The 20,115-nt window shown below is 43.6% G+C and overlaps 1 protein-coding gene across 1 annotated transcript in view; it reads right to left on the minus strand.

Annotated features, from left to right (window-relative positions):
* Positions 1-20,115, minus strand: part of LOC120796601 (endothelial PAS domain-containing protein 1-like) — a 60,836-nt gene that overhangs the window by 30,621 nt on the left and 10,100 nt on the right. Inside the window, exon 2 of the mRNA XM_040139612.1 lies at positions 2,597-2,787. Coding sequence (XP_039995546.1) covers positions 2,597-2,787 — 191 coding nt within the window. The remainder of the gene's footprint in view (positions 1-2,596; positions 2,788-20,115) is intronic.

A 20,115-nucleotide genomic window follows, 5' to 3' on the forward strand; every position in this document is an offset into this window, starting at 1 on the left:
CTAAGCTAGCAGCTGTAGCCTCGCTTGCAGTCTCTGAACTACGACAGGCTAAACGTGCCCCGAGCCGAGCTGCTGCGAAAATGACAGTCTTGTGTTTTTACATTAACAATGTTACATTTATATTTTTACATCAGTTATGTAGATAGATGAAGTTAATAAAAGCCAGATAGCTTTGGGGATAAGACAACTTTGAAACTAGGCTACCAGTTTTTCTCTGCTTCCGGCAATTGTGCTACGCTAGGCTAAAGACATCCCAGAGCCCAACTGCTCCTAAACTTGCAATTTCACGGTTTTATGGTTTTAAATTTCCATGTCAGTATTCGTTAAATCAGGAAGATACAAATAAGACAGCTTAAGTTGCTAAAAGATCTACATTTTTTCCACAAGGCAGGGGTAGTAGTTTTCCCCTCTCCCTCTGTACCGAGCTATGCTAAACACACCCCAAAATAACAAGATACAGTTTGTGCGGCAGACATCTAATCAGTTGCTAGAGGGCGAACCGTATTCTTTACCCTTGTAATAAAGCTAGGCCGGCAGCTTCCCTAAGTTTCCGGTCTCTGGGCTAAGCCAGTTAAACACATCATGACTCATCTCTGTGGAGTAAATTGATATCGATCTTCAGGAATAACTCTGGACTCTAGGACATTTCCCAAAATGTTCAACAATTCGGAATCCAAATAGAGGCTAACAACAACTATACTTTTGATCCAGGCTCAGTTGAGCTCGTAGAAACCAGTTAGAAATACAGCCCAATGATTTCTTGAGGGGCCTCCTAATCTGTACATCAGTGTTCTTTGGGTTCCAACTACGCTTATGTTATATAACAGATGTGTTCCCTGCAGCAGCTTGCATACGGTATGTGCCCTTGGGGGCATATACAGTACGTTTGTGTGTGTAGGAGTGTGTGTGTATGCGAGTGTGCATGCCAGCATGTTTGGCGCCGAGGCGGTCGGGTGTTATGGCTAGCGGGGGTAATGCCAGCACCAGCCGAACGATGGGCAGAGCTCTTCGCTTCCTCTCCAATCTCTCCTTCCATCGCGGAGCAATCAGACCGGCCTGATAGCACTATCGGCTGCTGCATCTCACGGATCTCCCTGTCCTCTCCTCTCCCCCTCACCCACTGCTTTCCTACCCTCATTACCTTTACTCCTCCTCCCACTTATGCCTTCTCTCCATCTCATATACTGCATGCTTTCTTCTTTCCTCCAGCCTGCCCTCTCTCTTCCATCCCTCCTCCTTCCTCTTGTGCATTTTTAACGACTGCACTAGAATTTTCAGGAGTTCGGTTCACCCAAATTACCAAAAAACTGTTTACCGTTCACAGGCTTGTGGATTATTATGACTAACAGGGGCACTGTTTCTGGAAAGGGTCTTTCAAATGTAATTTTTCAATCCTTTTAGCACCACGAACCCAGTTTAATTTACCGTCATTGTGTTAGGGTGGCAGCTGCAGTTGTAGAGGCAGATATCTCAAAATCTTGGAACATGAAACTTAAATTATCTGCATAACTAGATACCACTGGGGGTAAACACAAAAACATTTTTTTTTAACCCTTTAACTTAACACAAAGCTTTGTATATGTGAAAACTTGCTGTTATACGGATTGTTGAGGCAAAATATGTTATTTTATCATTGCACTTTGCAGATCTATGCAGGTCGGTTTTTGAAAACACACTATAAGCAGGACATCAGAAGTTACATAAGAAGAGAATAATGCCAGATCAAAATGGCAGTTGGTAGTGTAAAGATGTACAGATAAGCTTAAGCTCTCATATTAATGACAATACCTTCCTGTTCCACAAACAGGTTGTTATCACAAAGGCTTGTTCGGCAGCCAATTATTGTTCAAGTCCACAGTACCTGGTTTTAAATTCTATTACAGATCATGATCAGATCGGGTTACAAAACAAAAAACATAAATGGCAGGAAAGCATTATGAAATCACACAACAAAAACTTTTTCTCCATATGCAGTCATAAGAGAAAGGCCAAAAGGCCCAGAGCTGTAGAGTTGGATGTTAATTAATTTCATGCTAATGCGAAAAATTTTGCTCAATGCAGATTCAACTACATGTCGATAAAATAAAGAACAGACTTGACTTTTGCTGAACCACGACCAAGTTTAATGGTGTTCAGGTGTTGAAGGCTGAAGGCTGCATAAGCGGAACGCACAAAGCCTTTTTTCCAAGCTGCAGTGTTGACCGCTGATGTTGCTGCAGCTGTTCCATTTGGTTCTTCTCTGATCCCATTTCGAGACACCGGCGCGGTGGAGGAATTCCAGAACAATAGGCCTGCCTCTTTGTCGAGCTTCCTCCGCTTCCAATTTTAAATAAAGACAAGAGGAAGGAGGAGCGGTGCAAAGAGGTCCAGAAAAATACCTTCCCTACTTCACCGGACAATTAGTCTTACACATCAACACACACACACAATCACGCACACTGATCTGTCCAGATACCGCGTCAGAGAACTTGCTGGAGGCGAAGTGCCGCGATTTGCATATCTTCCTTTGTGTAACAAATTTAAAACGCACCAGACTGCAGCTTGCGTGTGATCGGACGTGTGTGTCCTGTGTGTGTGTGTGTGTGTGTGTCCATACCTGTGGCAAGCAGCTTGCGTGTGCGCAGGAAGCTGATAGCCAGCCTCATTATAGAGGCCTTGTCCAGGTGAGAGCTGACGCTGTGGGGGAGAGGCAGCTGGTGGGCCAGCTCGTAGAAAACCTCCGTCTCTTTGCTGCGCCTGCAGCGGGCAGCGTCCCGGGACTTCTCCTTGCGACGCTCTGAGCTGCTCCTGCAACAACACGGCGACAGGAAAAAGGTTACACCTTCAGTTTGTCTTGTGACAAACAAAATCAGCTCGTTTGATGATACTTAAAACAGATTATTGTGATTTATGCTTTCAAAGTTTCTGGGTTTTCCTTTTCTTTTTTTTTCTTTTTTTTTTTTTTTTAATGGAAATCGATTTTGCTCAAAGATGGACTTATTTTTGTTCCTTAGTCGGTTGATAATTATCCTTTACAGACTTTTCTCTATCGGGCAGCCATAATTCCGGAAAGAATGCACACACTGTCTGGGCTCTTTTCCTAGTTCAACGTTGTACAAACCGCTGCTGGCAAACTACAGCGATAACAATATCATAAATCCCCATGTGATTCAACAAGCGCCGAGGGTGACTGACTGTCCACAGTTTGTCACGGCAAGTTTCACTGAGGTTCACTCACGAGCTTAAACACTGGATTCTGTTCTCCAGAAAGACATTGTGCAGACTCAAAGTCACTCTGATTAAGTTCAAATTTTGCCCAAAATCCGATGGCATCGGCAAATCCTGCCTGGATTAACACAGGGAATGTCTCAGTTCTGCCTCCTGGATCAGCAGTGCCCATACTCGTTATACCATGTGTGCTGGTAGCGTTTGGACAATATGGCTAAAATGACTCCATTACTGAATATGGCCGCAAAAACCGCGTGTAACGTGTCTATAACAGTGTTTAGAAAACCACCGCATGAGTGTTTCCTCTTCTGGATCATTTTTCTAAAGTTGATGTGAGAAAAAAGAGGATGTGTATTCAGACAGAACCACGGTGTGTTTTAATGCCCAACCTTTCCATTTCTTTTTGCACAATGTTCTCGTCTTCCCAGGGCATATGAATCGTTTGTTTTCTCCGAGGCTATTTAAGATTGTTCAGATGTGCGTCAGACCTGCAAGATCGGCACTCGGCATATCACAGACACAAACATCTGCCACAAACACTGCTGCACACGTGGCACAGATTGCCCCGTGTTATTGGTGCCGTTTCTGTTATTCGTGTTGTGCTTCAGTTGACGGCAACATTTAACCCTGACCTCATGGGCACGGAGAGACTTGGACTCAACTTGACAGTGGCTCACATAGCGCAACATCACCCGCTTCTGCCGGAGCAACCACATTAACAAAAAAAAGGAGCCATAGCAGGTGAGTGGAAGGACACTTTGCTCTAGAGTCTGTAGCATCTCCTGTCTGAGAGGCAAGAAGAAGTCACAGCGATGGTTGAAGCTTTTTTATTTTGTTGTTGTTGTTGTTTTGGTGAAGTTGGTTTCAGTTGTATGTGACACGACTTTTCCCCCGGTGTGATTGGAAAAAAAAAAAACTGACAGAGAGGTCAAAAAAAAGGTGAGATATATAGGGAGAGAAGAGATGAGCAGCTTCTTAAGATATGCTAATTTCCTTTCTGAAAATTTTCCATCACCTGAGTTGAGTCAGTGCCCCTGAACCTCTAACGTACTGTATACCTCTCAGAAACACACACACAAACTTGTTTTAACCACTACACTTCTGAGAATCCTCACTGACGAGTCACACTTCATAAAACCTCTAACCACAGTGCCGTCTTAACCCTCAAACGGTTTTCTGAAAAAGTAAGGACTGTAAAAATGTCTTGACTGACTGAAAACATCTTCATCAAACTACAATTTGCCTTCAAAAAGGGGGGAAAAAAAAAAAAAAACCAACAAAACAAACAAACTTACAAATGCATCAGTGACAGAAACAAAAACTCAACGTAAGATCAATAGTCGACAAGTGAAACCACCGTTTGAATCCAAAAGTTCTCCACAAACATGGTGATGTCCAGAAACACTGGCACACAAACACCCACCACACACACACACCAGCCCAACACACACCAGCCCAACACACACAAGCCCAACACACACACACACACACACACACACACACACACACAAGCCCAACACCCACCACACGCACACACACACACACACACACACACACACACACACACACACACCAGCCCAACACCCACCACACACACACACACCAGCCCAACACCCAACACCCCACACACACACACACCAGCCCAACACCCACCACACACACACACACACACCAGCCCAACACCCACCACACACACACTCCCACCCACCACACACGGTATTTGGTGGATTAGAACATAAAGAAAAGAAATATTATCATAATTCTAGAAACAGTGAAACACAAAATGAGCAACACAGACATCAATTGTAAATTGGTTGTTTTTTGCTTTAAGCCATTTAGTTCAACCTGAAGACACAGTAAGGCCATAAAATGTGAATTTTTGCTCTGATACACATTATTCAAGCAGGAAAAAAATGGCATTATCAAAATGAAAACAATATTTAAAGATATAATCCTAGCTGAAGTGACCCGTGGCCCGGAGTCCAGTTTTCCTGTCTTTGTTTCTTCAACTTGTTTATTTTGATTTGGATTGAGACTATTGAGCATCTTTTGGAACAGCCGAGGATGCTACAGGTCTGGAGCACAACCGTGACAAAATGGAGGGAGGCAGATGCTCCATGGGAGGGCAAGGGGTTTCAACAGATGACAATTTGTCTTTAAAAAGAAACCTTCAAGTATTCCCCCAGGTTGATCCGGCTGTCGTTTGGAGAAGGGAGCTATTTGCCGAACCGATGACATTGCAGGACAAAAATATTCATTCCAACAACCGAACCGCGGTCCTAAAAATGTTGTCTCTGGTCAATCTATAGCAAAATACTGTCTACGAACCCTACATGAGAGCTTCAGAATGCCTGACCAAGCCAGTGAGCTGAACTCGACGTACGTTTCCGAGAGTATGGTTTCTTTTTCTGGGCTTTATGCACCAAAATGAAATGAGTCAGATTGTGACGCCAAAGCTGAAACCGACAGACGTTCAGTCGCAGATCCAAGAGAGCAGCACGGAAAACCGTATTAGTACGTCCGGCACGGAGCTTGGCTTTATCTGGGCTCTGTCCTGTGCTCACACTCATACTTTAACGCTCTTTCATCCTATGTATACCGTCCATACAGTGAATGTCTGCTGAAGATTTATGCAATAATGTTCAGACTAATAAGAAAAGACTGCGAAGCAGCTGCAGACAAAAACACTACGGGAGGAGCCCCGGGGGTCATAAATAATAACTCGTTTGCATGAACGGCAGCACAAGTGTAAATACGCTGGAGACTGCAGCATGGTTTCGATTTTTAAAAATCACACACACACACACACACACACACACACACACACATCTGTGCTTCAAACATGGCAACATGCTGGTAAATTAATATTAATTATATCAAAAAGGTGGAGAAATCAACAACTTGTAGAAAAAGTCCCAGCCAGTGTCACTTTTTGCTAATTATTACCTCCAGATGTGGCACAGCTGTCACATTCATTAGTATTTAGTTCTGACAACTTAATTTTAACACTTTAACAAACTTTTTCTATGGATTTGTTTTTTTGTTTTTTTAATGCTATTTTTGGAGCGATTTTCATAAAAATGTGTCAGCAATGTTGTTCTTGTGCCAACTCAGAGTAAACGTAGGCATTGGTGAATTCCAGCTGCATCTGGAGTTTGATGCTGTTGTTGTGTCAGGCCAAGAGTCACAGAGTTTGTTTGGTTTTTTTGTAGTTGATAAAAGATGATCAATACTGATTAAAAGATATTCACCTCGTTTTTGGAGTCACGTCATACTGTATATAGATCATTGTGGCCAGGATGAGGGTGCCAGTACATTTTCATGTTACTGCCACGTGCCCACTGAAAAAAAAGATTCACTACGTGAAGGGGTCGAAATGACCTCGGTCAGGTGACAATCATGCATCTGCAAAGATGAATTCTGCAGGAGGTATAAAAAGTTGGTAATCTTGAATCTTGACCACCGGTCTTTAAGTTATGAGTTGGAGAAAATCAAGGCAATGGTGTTGCACATTTCTCAACTTCAGAGAAGAGGTTAAGTCCTCCGAACAAGGCAAAATTTCCCAGATTCGAATGACGTTCCCACACAACAGCGGTAAGATAGATTATCGGTCCCAAGGCAGAGACATTCATGCGTCTGCCACACTTTTTTTCCAAGGATCTCCAAAGTGACTAAAAGGCCATTTTTCTGTTGTCAAGAGATAAAACCAAGGACGCGTTAAAAGAGCGAACAGCTACGCAGGCCTCATTAAGACTCCACGAGTCTCCCGAGGAAGACTTGAGAGTTTACAAAGCGCATTCAAACGATGGCGAGCAAGCTGCGTTTCAACACGGGCCGATCGGGCCAAGTTCAACACCTCCACAATCTCAGGTTCAAAAAGCAGCTCCCTGAACAGAGAACGCTTCAGCTTCTGATCTGTCTGCAGGCCCCGTGACGACGAAAACTTCAGAAAACCACAACAGACGAGGTGTGTCCTCTGCGCTGTTGAACTCTAGATACCCTCCCCTCTGTGGTGACACGGTGCAGTTTATCACAGTGGATCGCATCTGTGCCAGACTTGCAACATGCAGGACCGGAAAAATAAACAAATAAATACAACAGTGGAAAAGGACAAATATTTTTGCAATAAAACACAAAAAGTAAATGGAGCAGAAACGCGTGCAGCCACAACAACCGGTGTAGAAGAACGCTTCTGTGGCTGAGACCTAAAACCCACAAAGATAAGAAAATAAGTTAATGCCAAAACTAATAATAGATTAATTACTGGGCTGCACACATTCACAACCAAATGAACCAAATCGCAAAGAGAAGAAAAGGAGTCAAAACAAGTTTCACCCTGTTTTTGCCCTCATTGCTAAAAGAACTCTTCAGGTTTTCTGGCATCTTTAATCCTTCGACACCTTGTGGATCCTGCTTTGCTACAAAGCACAATAGCAAAGTGCCATGACAAATGTCAGTTGTGTGTGTGTGTGTGTGTGTGTTTTGTGTACATTTAAATCCAAATATTTAACATTGGCAAATGCACTGCATTTAGTTAAGTTCAGGCAAAAATTGCTTCCAATATTGAAAAATCACTGATGTTTGAGGGCATGACGAAGAATTCAGCTGCGTCTTAAACATTTAACCAAGAACACAATGTTTGCCCTGAACTCAAGCAGGAGCCCTGAGCTGAACAAAAGCATATAAAGACCAACCAGGCCTCAGCTGCCACGACCAGACACTGTAGGAAAACAGATGCAGTATGTTCAGCGCGTTCAGCTGGGGGAAAGTTGTGAGCAGTCCGACTTAGCAGCCCGGTGAGTCTAAAAACCATTTGAATTCCAGCCAGTATACCAGCACTTTATTCAGTCAATGCAACAATACACTTCATCACTGCCAACATTAACAGCCCACCGCCCCACCCCAAAACGCACGCACGCACGCAGTCAAAGCAGTATTTGGGTTTGTCTGTGGAGGATTTCGGTCCCATACAGAGCGAGGGAGGCCATGTTCTAGAGAGGACGACATGTTCTCCCGCTCTCTCTGACACCCTCCTAACCCACATTAAAGGCCAGACAGGGAAGTGACAACCGGGGCACCTGAAAACACCGACCTGGGCTCACCCTCTCCGTCTCTATGAACCTGTATTGATACACTTTTTAAAACCACAAAGCTGCGTCTTTAGATTCTTTTTTGCTTATATTGAATAATCTTCAAATGTATCACTGTCAATATTATTTATTTAATATTGTGAAAGATGTGAAAGACTAATGAATAAAAAAAAAAAGCCATAACAGTAAAGATGGGAGGTGAAAATAGATCAGACAAACACAACGTTTCCTGCATTTTTCTCTTTGCTTTTGATTGACAGGAGGCATCTCTGAGCCTCCACCAGATAACCGTGTGAAGAACACTGTCCTCCCTAAGAAGGAAATACAATCTTTCTTGCATTAAACCCGACGGAAAAACTATTCAATCTTTTGCCTTCCCCTTAAAAAAAAAATAATTTTTTTTTTGGTAAATCTCAGAGATGAGTCTTGCACTGCAGATCTTCATCAATCATCATCGAGTCCTATAAAACCTATTTTTTAAACCAGAGGGGAAAAAAATAAAAATGAATAAATAAAAAATAATCTGTAAACCTGATTCAAATAGAAATGTACGGAAAGTGAATTTTAAAGCTCAAGATTTTTTCTAAGAATCAAGAAAAGGGCTTTTATTTTAGAAAACTTAACATGTTGACTTGCATCGGAAAACAAGCTGAAATATTCACACTGCTCGGTCCTATTTTTTCCACTTCCTTTAAGAAAATAAGCCTACACGGACTCCATTACAGCGCAATCTAAAATGACTTGATAACTTGATAAGGAATGGAAATTTTGCATTGTAGCCGTCTCGTGCCATAGTTCCAGCTCGTAAATCATCTGGTATCAAATCTCGCTTGCGTGCTGAGAAAAGCCTGTTTACAAGATGCTCTGATGGCGAAACCAAACCACGCCGCAACAGAAAAATAAAAAAATGAATAAATAAATAGAGTCAATAGGTGAAAATCAACGTCAGTGTTAGTGGTTTTAATGATTCAAAAGTTTAAAATGACAGTTTCCCCCTCGGCCGCGATCTAGACCCCACAGAAACACGGAGATTAAAACGGCACAATCAAACATGCAAACACACATTAAGACGAAGATAGCGTACAATTAACAGGAAAGGCAGAGCACAGAAGCGCCATTATCTCATCTTATCAAGTGTACGTCCCATCAGTGTGTCTCCCTGCTTGTGTCTCTCAGGCCTAAACTCATTAACCCTGACTGACAGTCACCCTATCCCTCATTACTGAGGAGCCAGCAGATGGCAGAGCAGGCATCCACCGGCCGCCTCCCTCCACTCGGTCAAGTCAACTGGAGCAGCTAACGTCAACTATCTCCCCAATGCGTGCGTGTGTGTGTGTGTGTGTGTATACAGTGCCACTCTTTGATTGTCTGGGGCCATTGTTGCCTCAGGTCCCTGCAGACTTTTTCAGGATACGAAACAATGGGAGTCACAGCGCTTCACTAGGGCACTGAGCCCTCTGATGTACTCGCTGACCCCTCAGTCATATTCACATGTACGCACACACACGCACGCACGCACCAGAGGTCAGAGGTAACTAAGTGCACTTACTCAAGCACTGCACCTAATTACAGTGTTGAGGTGCTGCTGCTTTACGATTCTCCCTTTTCTCCTTTGGGACTAACCCTCTCAAAAGAACCTTGAGTAATTCAGGTAAGAGTGAAGCCTACTGCATCTCAGCCTCTGCTGCAGGAGATCATTCCCATAATCGTTTCGTCCTGCTGAGTAAATTGTGAAATGATTAGTCAAGCAACGGAGAATCAGTTAAAAACAGCAGGGCTGCAAGTAATAATAATTTCATTATCAGTTAATCTGCTGATTTTTGAAAAAGTTTTTTAAATAAACGTGTGAAAAACCCATCACAAATTCGAGCCAGAGCCAGATGCAGTGTTTTCAACTGTCTGCTTTTGTTCAAAGAAAAGGCCACAACCCAGAGATGTTAAGTTTACAGTGATATATGACTGAGAAAAGCGGCAAATAAACTTATTCGAGGAGCTGGAACCGGAGAACGTGTGGATTTTTTTCTTCCACGCTTTTCGCTTGAAAAATGACCGAAGCGATTAAATCGACTTTTAAAAACCCTTGCGGATTATTTTTCTGTGGATCAGCTGATCCATTACTCAACTAGTCGTTTCAGCTCTAAACAGTAACTTTGAGAGTACTGAGTAATCCTGTGAGTTATTTATCAAGGAAGGAGCAGAAGTTGGCCGAACTTTCGATATCTCCAGCTTTGTAAACGGAATATTTCTGCTTTGACCTGCTGATCAGACAGAGTCAACCATTTGACAACCGTGGGCTCCAGGGAACCTGTGACGGGACTTTTTCACAACTTTTTTTGACACTTTATGAAATACCTTACGACACAATTAAATTAACGGAATAATATAGACCACTTGATAATGAAAATAATCATTAGCTGGAGCCCTTCCCCCGTAGTTCGATCAGGAGTTAAACGAAACGCTTCTGCTTCTGAAGGTCTCGTGTAACACCATTTCTTAATTCCCTCACAGCGAATCCCCTTAAACCTCCGCTGAAGACCCTCAGAGCTCCGTACAGTCACCCGCCTACGATCTCTGACCCGCCACAGCCCTGCGCCACCCAAAGGTCACCGAGGCGATCCGATCGGGGCTCGCGGGTGCCGCACCACGGTCAAACCCAGTCCTGGAGCTCTCCCCTATTAGACCTCGGATCTGTGGATGCCTTCTCAAAAGCTGCCCGTGACCCACGGTACCTGTTTAGACTCGCCCTCTATTTCGCTATGTGTCCGATTTGCCTCGTCGTGACGCACTTTGTGAAGTCTGATGGAACGGCGCTGCATAAACTTTGCTCCGGCATCCACCTTTGGTAGTTGCTGCCCGTTGCGGGAACACGTTTGACAAGACACAACAGTCTGGCTGCCGAGGGGACTGAGTTCATGCAACCAAGCCATGTGGAAAATACAGTAACTATCTGAGTTCAGCCAATTACTGCTCCAGTCAGTCACTCAGCTCATCCCAATAAAAGTTGGACACTTTTCAAACATCCCGAAAAACACCTGAAAGGCTTTTGAAGGTCGGATTTATTTTCTTTTTTAAGTATATTTTTAAAGCCTTTCTTCATTTTTCTGCCAAGGGCGGAGTAAAGTCAATCATCTTGTTGTTATCACTGGCACAAGGCACTTTTTGATCAGCTCACTATGCAAGTATTTCACCTTTGGGTGTTCAGTGAACAGGTCACTGCAGCACTTGTGAGATGATGGAAAACTGTTTTTTACTCTTTACTGATCATGAATAAAGGGCATCAGTAAGAAATCATTAGCTTCTAAATCTTATTTACCAACCTCATACCAATAAGAGGAAAAAGGCTGTACTTTGACGAGAAAATGTCAATATATTTACAGCATAAAATCTAAATCTTTTAAGAAAAAAAGTTGCTATATTCTGAAAATGAGAGAAGAGGTGAATTTTGATATCGATATGAAGTCAATCTGGTTGAGATGGTGAACTACCAGCCTGTCAAAGGTTACTCAGGGAAAACAAAAGATCACCAAAGAAAGAAAAAGGGTCTGATGGTTGAAGGAACGGGGAATAACGTCAGACTTTTAAATAACGATATCAGCATCGGCCTCAAAAAGTCCAGTGTCGCACTGGACCCGCACTGAAGGCTGCGAGTTGACACATCCGCATGCGCCACTGTCCATTTTTGCAGCCTGCATTTTTCCCGGCCACTGTACTTTACTACAACCACGTCTTCTGCCGCTACGTGGCACCGCTTGCTCCCGGTGTGAACATAATCACTCAGATTCCCCGAGATGTTTGACTAATCCCTTAAAAACGTGACCCGTTTCAGTTGGCGACGTGATCGCAGACAGATACTAAGAGACATTTAATTTGAGTGGATCCTCAGTGTGTGCGTGGCCTTGTAAAATTTCCCCCCAGGTGAATGAGTAACTGTTAAAATGTGCTAATTTGTGCTGCGTCACTCCTCAGGCCGCCGCCCCCCCCAGGGAAAATTTTTGTTAGGCTTGTGTCATACAGAATATTTTGTGGTTCTCCTCACTCAGTTTTGTACCTATTTTGGATTTATTTTAAAAAGCTATTTAACTAAAATTCATTTTAAAAATGTCATTGAAACTTCTGTCTCCCTGCAAAAAAAAAAAAAAAAAATTATATATATATAGAAAATCTGAACTGTGAGATGACCTCGAGCGAGTAAAGACGCTTCACTCACGGAAAGACGACAAGTTGTCTGAAATTTTATTCTAAAAAAAGCACACTCCCTGACCTCTGACGTGTTTGATTCGTGTTTTGATAAAAGGTGTCAAAAAGTCAAAGTGGAAGCTGCCGAAACAAAAACACCTCACGAATCACGGCTCTGATTTCTGTTCCGGACAGAGGATGATGTGAAAGCGGAGATAACATTCTTTGTTCTGCTCGGATTCATTGGCACATCTCGACTCTGCTTTTTAGACTGCGAGAGTAGCAACCTCGGCCGGGGCGATGCGGGTTGTCGGCTATTTTCATCATCCCACACACACAAACACACACACACACACACACACACACACACACACACACACACACACACACACACACACACACACACACACACACACACACACACACACACACACACACACACACACACACACACACACACACACACACACACACACACACACACACACACACACACACACACACACACACACACACACACACACACACACACACACACACACACACACACACACACACACACACACACACACACACACACACACACACACACACACACACACACACACACACACACACACACACACACACACACACACACACACACACACACACACACACACACACACACACACACACACACACACACACACACACACACACACACACACACACACACACACACACACACACACACACACACACACACACACACACACACACACACACACACACACACACACACACACACACACACACACACACACACACACACACACACACACACACACACACACACACACACACACACACACACACACACACACACACACACACACACACACACACACACACACACACACACACACACACACACACACACACACACACACACACACACACACACACACACACACACACACACACACACACACACACACACACACACACACACACACACACACACACACACACACACACACACACACACACACACACACACACACACACACACACACACACACACACACACACACACACACACACACACACACACACACACACACACACACACACACACACACACACACACACACACACACACACACACACACACACACACACACACACACACACACACACACACACACACACACACACACACACACACACACACACACACACACACACACACACACACACACACACACACACACACACACACACACACACACACACACACACACACACACACACACACACACACACACACACACACACACACACACACACACACACACACACACACACACACACACACACACACACACACACACACACACACACACACACACACACACACACACACACACACACACACACACACACACACACACACACACACACACACACACACACACACACACACACACACACACACACACACACACACACACACACACACACACACACACACACACACACACACACACACACACACACACACACACACACACACACACACACACACACACACACACACACACACACACACACACACACACACACACACACACACACACACACACACACACACACACACACACACACACACACACACACACACACACACACACACACACACACACACACACACACACACACACACACACACACACACACACACACACACACACACACACACACACACACACACACACACACACACACACACACACACACACACACACACACACACACACACACACACGGTGACAGCAGAACTAACCCGGGCTTGAGCGGCCGGAGATGCCGCTGAGAGCGGAGTAGTTCCGCGGCAATGTTTCCGTGTTCACGGCTCGAGCCGAAAGAGAGCAAACCCTCGGCACCAGCCGGCAGGGAGGCGCTGATCGATTAGGTGCCGGTCGCTGTCGGCATGCGACTCCACGACGCCCTCTGTAGTTGTGGAATTTGTCATGAAAAAAAAAAAACCCAATCGGGTTTCGTGAAGCCACCGAGTAGACATCCCGGCTGCCCTGTCTCCGCCGCACAGGCATCTCAACAGTTCGCGTTTCTGTCAACTGTGTAATTTACCAAAACACCTGCTCTCCCGAGTCTTTTTCTCACTGTTTTAATTATTCATTTCATTTTTCTGCTCACTCGGCGACGTTGTTTGATTTCCTAAAATTAGAGCTGAGGTCATTTGTCAATTCATCGATTGAACCATTTCGATAATCAATCAATAGTTTTGAGTTTGTTTTCAAGCAAAATTCCAAACATTTACTTGTCTCAGCTCTTCAAATGTGATGACTTGCTTCTTTTCTTTGTCTCATACGATAGGATGCTGCGTATATTTGGGTTCATGGCTGCTGATTGGACAAAACGAGCAAACTGAATGTGTCAATTTATAGGAATAAAAATAATTAATCAAGCAAATAATCACCAGATTAACTGGTAATTACTAGTACTACCTAGTAAATTCTCAAATGGTGCTTTTTGGTTTTTTGTTAAGCTCAACTGCAGATGCGGACAGGAGCCTTTATTTGACCCTCAACTTCCTCCATGTCGAGCGTTTGTCGCCGTGAAATTCCAGGCGATCAAACGGCACCGTCCTTCTTTTCCAGCAGACTTTTGATTTGAAATATCTACATGAAGATTAGATTCCCACTGACAGTAGCTTAGCACTGATCAAAAGAATGGCAAAGTAGTTAGTCAGTAATTAAAAGTTACTGAGGTAGCAGCGTAGTGAGTGAGACACGTCTCTCTCGATCTGTCGAGTCTTTGTAATTTCAACTCCGGTTCATGTGTCTCCTAAAATGAAGTTTTCTATATTTTAGTGCACGTTAATGGGTACAAATCTCGAAGCAAGTTTATTTATATAGAAATCAGGTTGTAATATTGGCCCCCCCCCACTCGTAATAAGAAAACACGGTCTTCGGGACTCAGTCATGTACAGAAATCACTTGAAAAGACGACGAACTGGTATTAGTAATAAATCTTTCCCTTCATGTAATCACAGTTTAACGCATTCTCAAATTGTAGAATATTTATTACCATTTAGTGGTTTTAATTATACCTCTTGCTGAAGTCTAATAACTGGTTATGCAGCCATCGATATCTCCCCAACCAACAGGCTGCGTAAGATCTGAACAATGCAGCAGAGCCAGATGTTATTTTTCCACCTTGAGCGCTCGAATGATCTCCCGGGCCAAGTACACCGAGTCTTCCTTTTCGCTTCTAGAGTGACGGGGGCGTGACAGCAACTGTCCTCCGCGCCCTCGACACCTGTTCATTTTTCTTTCTCCACGCACCCTCCAGCTTTTTCAATCACTTCTCTTTCTCCCTCTGTGATTAACTTGTCAGTGAGGGCCTGCCAAGTGGAGCCCGGGGTTACGCAGGACAAGGCATGCACACGTTTACTCACATGCAAACACAAACGGTCAGTCCGAATCTTAACGAAACAAACAAAAACAATAAAGGGAGGACAGAGCTGCTGCTCTCGGACATATTGCATCTGTTCCCCTCTCTGCTGGCGGTAATGAGACTATTAATACTGTTTCCCCCCGCAGCGATCTCTGTCTGTGCTGCACAATGCTTCATCTGTTCATGTCTGCATGCAAACGTGGGGAGATACAGTGCGTGTTGTTCAGGATTATCTGAGGCCGCATCAGTGCTCATGCAGTAATGTAAGAAAATTAGCCTTATGTACATTCATACACCGATCGGCCGAAACATTAAAACCGGTGTCTGGTTTTAATGTTGCGGCCGATCGGTGTGTATTTGACCTTGAAGGTGAACATGCAAAACAACAAATGTGAAAGCAGAGCTGTTTAAAATAACAGTGGATTTACTTCTGTCAGTGTCTGGCTTTTATTCTTGAAGTCACGCAACTTAAACGTTTTACTAAACCGAACCGAGCTTGAAATGTACCATTGAAGCAAACGGGCTCGAACAGATCGCTGCCGTCGATTCCTGAAGTTTTGGTAGCTGACTTAACATAAGCCGTGCACGTGCTGGCGTACGAACGGAGGCAGTCTCAACTCTTGCAGAGTAAAATGATTAAACAGGAGCAGTGACAGACAGAACTAGGCCTACTTGTTTACTGTGAAGGATTATAATTATAGTTGTTGGGGAGAAAATATTAAACAATTAAAAAAACAAAAACTCTTGTCTTTTTATTTATTTCTAGAATAAATGGGAGTAAAAAAAGTTTGGTGTCACATTAATTATCCAGAATAAGAGAAGTAGGGATGATTGGCACAGACAAAAAAAACAAAAAAAAATACTATAATCTGACAGTGGAAATGATGACGTCAGCATTAAATATAAGAGTTCCCCACAACTCTAGACCCCTGAAAAACATTTCTATCTGCATTTGTTTAGCCATTTTTGCATACGCTGAAAAACCAAGTCATGTGGTTTTGCGTTCCTGTTCCACGTTTTATCAGACCTGGTCATAAATGAGCCGTTTCTCATTTGAGATCTTTTCACCAGGAACACTTTAAAAGTACCAACCACACTGTTTCTATAAAGAACTGAAAAACTGTCAAGTATTTCGATTTAGCACCAAACGCTTGGTCGCATTCTAAGGTTTGCTGTTTAAGGATTGTTACCTACCTTTTGAACTGATATCACTGGATCTGACTCGGGAAACCTTCTTAACTCAGACTTTATTTCACTTGTAAATTTCACTCGTGCACTGAGCAGATTAACCGTTTTGTTATATCAAAAAATGGGTTAAACCAGGTTGGTAATACCTAAACCAGGGTATTAAAACCGAGTATTAACTGGAATCATTTAGCACAGATATTTAAAGGTTACCGAGCCTTACTTTCTATATTATTTTATTTCTACATTAACACTGAACTTATTACACAATTACTATTTTCCCCGTTTGTAAAGTCAGCATGTTGACACCTGAAACTTAAAAGAGTGCAGGTATCAAATCGGAGGAGACCGATCCGACACCAGCTTCTCCTCTTCACACTCGCACTTTTCCCGTCATGCACGCAAACCGTTTGGAATGAATTGTCAGGTTCGCTCATGCAGCCTGCATACACACAAAAGACACACACACACACACACACACACACACACACACACACACACACACCCCACACCCCCCACATAACAGGCCCTGAAATTAACTCCTGGTGTCCATGTGATTGTTGTGATAACAAGCCAAGAGGTGCTTATAGGAAACAGATCCTGTAACCAGAGCAGGTGTCAGGCCGTGTTTGCGTGTGTGTGTGTGTGTGTGTGTGTGTGTGTGTGTGTGTGTGTGTGTGTGTGTGTGTGTGTGTGTGGGCCAGAGCGCAGGTACTGTAAATTCATCAGAGCTCTCCATGGATCATTTGCTCTTTTCCTGAGTAACTATAAACGTTCCAATCAGCTTCTTGTCGCTTCCATCACTCTAACCGAGGACAGATTCGCAGATTTCATTGATGTTGACTGAAGCCTGAGCATTTGACCGCACCTTAACCTGAACTTAAGGAACAGTCCGCTTGTTTGAAGATTACTATCACTTTTGTCTCAGAGAGAGGTCTTTTTTTTGGGGGGGGGGGGTTTATCCTTCCAACAACTCCAAGCTTTCCTACTTTTACTTTTTATATTTTTCACCCATGAAAAATGGGCAAGTACTCTGGGAACAAGTGGAATCAAGGGTTGGGTTCACAGTTTTTCTAGTCCGCCTTGGAACAACACTCAGCCGCCCAACTGAACGATGAGACAGTTTCTGTTTGCTGCAATAATTCCTCACGTTCTGGGATTTAAATGGAAGCGACGGAGGACAAAAATCAACAGTCCTCCCTCCGCACAAAAAAGTTTATATGAGGCTCATAAAAGAATTAAGACTTTCATTAAAGAAGTCTTGAACACTTCATCTAATACCAAGTTATTAATTAGGACAAACACTGTTTTCTGTGTACGTTCAAAATGTTGGACTGCTCCTTCAGTCATATTATATTCATGTTTGTGTATTTTTATTTCGTTTTCATTCTGAAAAAAAGATGCTGCTTTCCACTATAAAGATGGTTTTAGGGTCAGAAAACAGTCTGCCCACACCCTAAATGAACACACACACACCACGAAGCCGACATACACACACCTTTCCTTGCTTACAGTGGGTCTTCCTGTAGTTGTGGCGCCTGGCCGAACACAAACACAGAGCAACAATACAGCACTGGCTAATCTGTGATCCTGAGGAACATAGAGTTCTGGAAACACAGCCAAACACACACACACACACGCGCACGCACGCACGCACGCACACACACACACACACAGCCGAACAAACAGCTATCCCAGACAGGGGCCCCGACTTCAGCTCAATCAGGGGAAGAACGATGCAGGAGATTGCTGATGATTCTGATAGTCCATGAAAGAGAGGTACACACACACACACACACACAAACACACACACACATTCTGGCACAAACAAACAAACCCGCCCACGCCATGCTGATGGTCGGGATAGACTGCCTGATTGAGAGAGCCACCAAGGGGACGGTGGGGGGGGGGACCATCAGAACCAAACAAGCCACATGGCCGAGATTTACATGGGCAGTGAGACAAACTGTGGGAAGACTTACTACAAAAAACAAACATTTCCTTCTTTACCCGTAGGTTCTGAGATTTCTGCCTCCACCCTTTCTGACGCACTGAAATATGGCATTTAAAAAAAAAATAAAAATTAAATTCCAAAAAGATCCGAGCTGTCTAAGGGTTTTTTTATGACTCTTAAGAACCGTAAACCATGTTCAAGAGCTGAGTCAAGTGTCCGCCTCAATTTCACATGCAGAGCAAAGTTGCGAAGAGCTGAAAGAACATGACACGGCGGATTTTCAGGGGCAGCCACCGAAAGCACCGGTGGGTTGATGTTTTTCAGCGTCAGCTCTGATGAGTGGTGTCTGTGGGAAACTTTGGCTTTTGGTTCACCTATGAAAATTCTCTAGAAAAATGACGTCAGAGCCTTGAAGCACTGAACAAGAGAGTCAAGAAAAAAAAAAAGCCTGAGTCATTCAGAAATTAATCCGCCTCTTTGGCAATTCTTGACGTTTTGGTTTTTGTTGCAGGCCGTTGTACCTGCGTGACACTTCAGCATGTAAAAGAAACAGAGGGACGTCCACTTTCTACACGCTTACCGGCATATTTTCTTTTAACACTTGTGTTTTAGGATGAAGCTATAGAGACGTGATGACTGAGGTGAGAGAGGAGAGGGGAGAAAAAAAAAAAAAAAAAAGCAGCCTTTCATCAGCTTCCGTGTCCTGAAATGCAAACTGAAAACAGGAATGACCAAGTGTAATCTGTAGAAAAAGGATTAGAGACTTAAAGAGAAAGGAATGCAAGACTCGTACGGTTTTTCACTTTGTCACCGCTCTCACTGGAGCTTATCCTACACTCTACCAGTTTACAGTGTAGTTTTCACTTCGCAACGCAGCCTGTGGGGTTTTTTTCATTTATGACATTATCTTGCTGTTATCTTCCTACAACCCACAGCCTTGCAGTGTGCCACAGCATTAATGACTGTCTCCACTAAACTAAACCGATGCAATTCAAGGACATTACAGCTTTCACACACACACACACACACACACACACACAC

The sequence above is a fragment of the Xiphias gladius genome, chromosome 11 (assembly GCF_016859285.1).
Source record: "Xiphias gladius isolate SHS-SW01 ecotype Sanya breed wild chromosome 11, ASM1685928v1, whole genome shotgun sequence".
NCBI lineage: Eukaryota > Metazoa > Chordata > Actinopteri > Istiophoriformes > Xiphiidae > Xiphias > Xiphias gladius.